At 47.3% G+C, this 1565-nt stretch overlaps 1 protein-coding gene across 1 annotated transcript in view; it reads left to right on the top strand.

The window, feature by feature from the left end:
* LOC103457026 (nebulin) overlaps positions 1-1565 on the top strand; it is a 40974-nt gene that overhangs the window by 3273 nt on the left and 36136 nt on the right. Inside the window, exons 4-6 of the mRNA XM_017301785.1 lie at positions 263-334; positions 1067-1168; positions 1239-1349. Of these exons, the coding sequence (XP_017157274.1) occupies positions 263-334; positions 1067-1168; positions 1239-1349 (285 nt within the window). The remainder of the gene's footprint in view (positions 1-262; positions 335-1066; positions 1169-1238; positions 1350-1565) is intronic.

Here is a 1565-nt window from a genome sequence, read left to right as displayed (position 1 = left end):
TCACGTTGACCTTGGCGTGTCATGTTGACCTTGGCGTGTCACGTTGACCTTGGCGTGTCATGTTGACCTTGGCGTGTCACGTTGACCTTGGCGTGGTTCGTTGCCTGTCCTGGCCGCTCAGATCAGCAGCTGATCAGGTGAATCGTGTCGTTTTCAGGCTCTGATTTCATCCGTTCATTCTTCATATGTTTTCCTGATGAAGTCGCCGTCAGTGCGACGCTCCAGTTTCTTCTTCATGGGTTTTCTCCTCCTGTCCCTCCAGGCTGCCGCCGACCTGAAGCCTCGGCTGCCGGATCCAGAGTTTAACCGCAGATGCAGTTTGATCCTCAGTGATGTGAGTTTGCAACGTTTGAAAGGTTTTTAAAACGATCTTCATCATTTAGCAGGAAGAATCTCAGCAGGGATCGTCAGGAGGTTCTGGTTCTGTTGGTTCGGTTCAGATGGTAAAATGTTCTCTCTCAGCTCGGCTGAGTGAGATGCAGGATGTGGGAGGAGCTGCTGTTGATTCAGGCTCAGCAGATAAAGGTGCTTTAAATAGGCCGTTTCTCCTCCTCCTTCACCAGATTCCTCCTCTCTGCTGGATCAACCTGATGTCTGGATCCTCTGGATCTGATGCTAACATGCTAACAGCCACCCTGAAGGAGACTCAACCCCAAAATAGTGCCGTTTCCATGGAAACGTCAGTCGTTTCATGTTCCATCAGGAAAAACAGCTGGAGGAGGAAATCTGCCTTTTGGAATCTCTTGTGTTGTGTTTCTGTAATTTCAGCCTTTTTATGAGAAAAACTCAACAATTGTCTCCAGTTCAGTTCAAATCTACTTTATTTATCCCAGAAAGCAAATTAAATGTTGTTGTAACTCTTCTAAGAGCCAAAGTGGATGGTTCTCCAGTAGCAGTCAGTGTTGCAGCGGTTCTGGTGTTGATGAGGTTTTGTTCTATTATATAAACTCGTTTTTGCTTCCAGTGGACATAATCAGACTAATAGTAATAAATGGTGACTTTTATCTTGTCTAGCTGCAGGTTTGTGTGCTAACGCTAACGCTAGCTCTGCTCTGCTGTGCTGCAGGTCCACTATAAGGAGGACTTTGAGAAGATGAAGGGTCAGAGCCTGTTTGTCCCTGGAGCCGAACTCATCCACTCCAGGAACATCAGCGCCGTGATCTCTGAGGTCTGAACTCGCCATCGAAGGTCACATGACCTCGTCTGCTTCCTGTTAGCCTGACGCTCTCTGTTTCCAGTCCAAGTACAAGGAGGACGGGAAGAAGGAGGCGAATCTGTCCCTGTACTCCGTCCTGCCTGAGACTCCAGAGACGCAGCGAGCCAAGGAGGCTTCAGAGCTGCAGAGCGAGGTCCAACGTCTCCACTAAGACCCAGATAACCAGATAACCAATCAGATAATATCACTAACCACTCATAAAACTGCATTTGAACCCTGAAGTTACAGAAGATTCATTAGAATCCAGAAAACTGAGAAACATTGAGCTGCATCACTTTATTGTTATTAAATCATCCCTGAATTATTCCACGTCCGTCGTGGTGAAGAGAGAGCTGAGCCAAAAAGCGAA

This window comes from Poecilia reticulata, linkage group LG20 (genome assembly GCF_000633615.1).
Source record: "Poecilia reticulata strain Guanapo linkage group LG20, Guppy_female_1.0+MT, whole genome shotgun sequence".
Lineage (NCBI taxonomy): Eukaryota > Metazoa > Chordata > Actinopteri > Cyprinodontiformes > Poeciliidae > Poecilia > Poecilia reticulata.
Note: the sequence above shows the minus strand (reverse complement) of the source record. Positions and strands in the feature narration are given on the sequence as shown.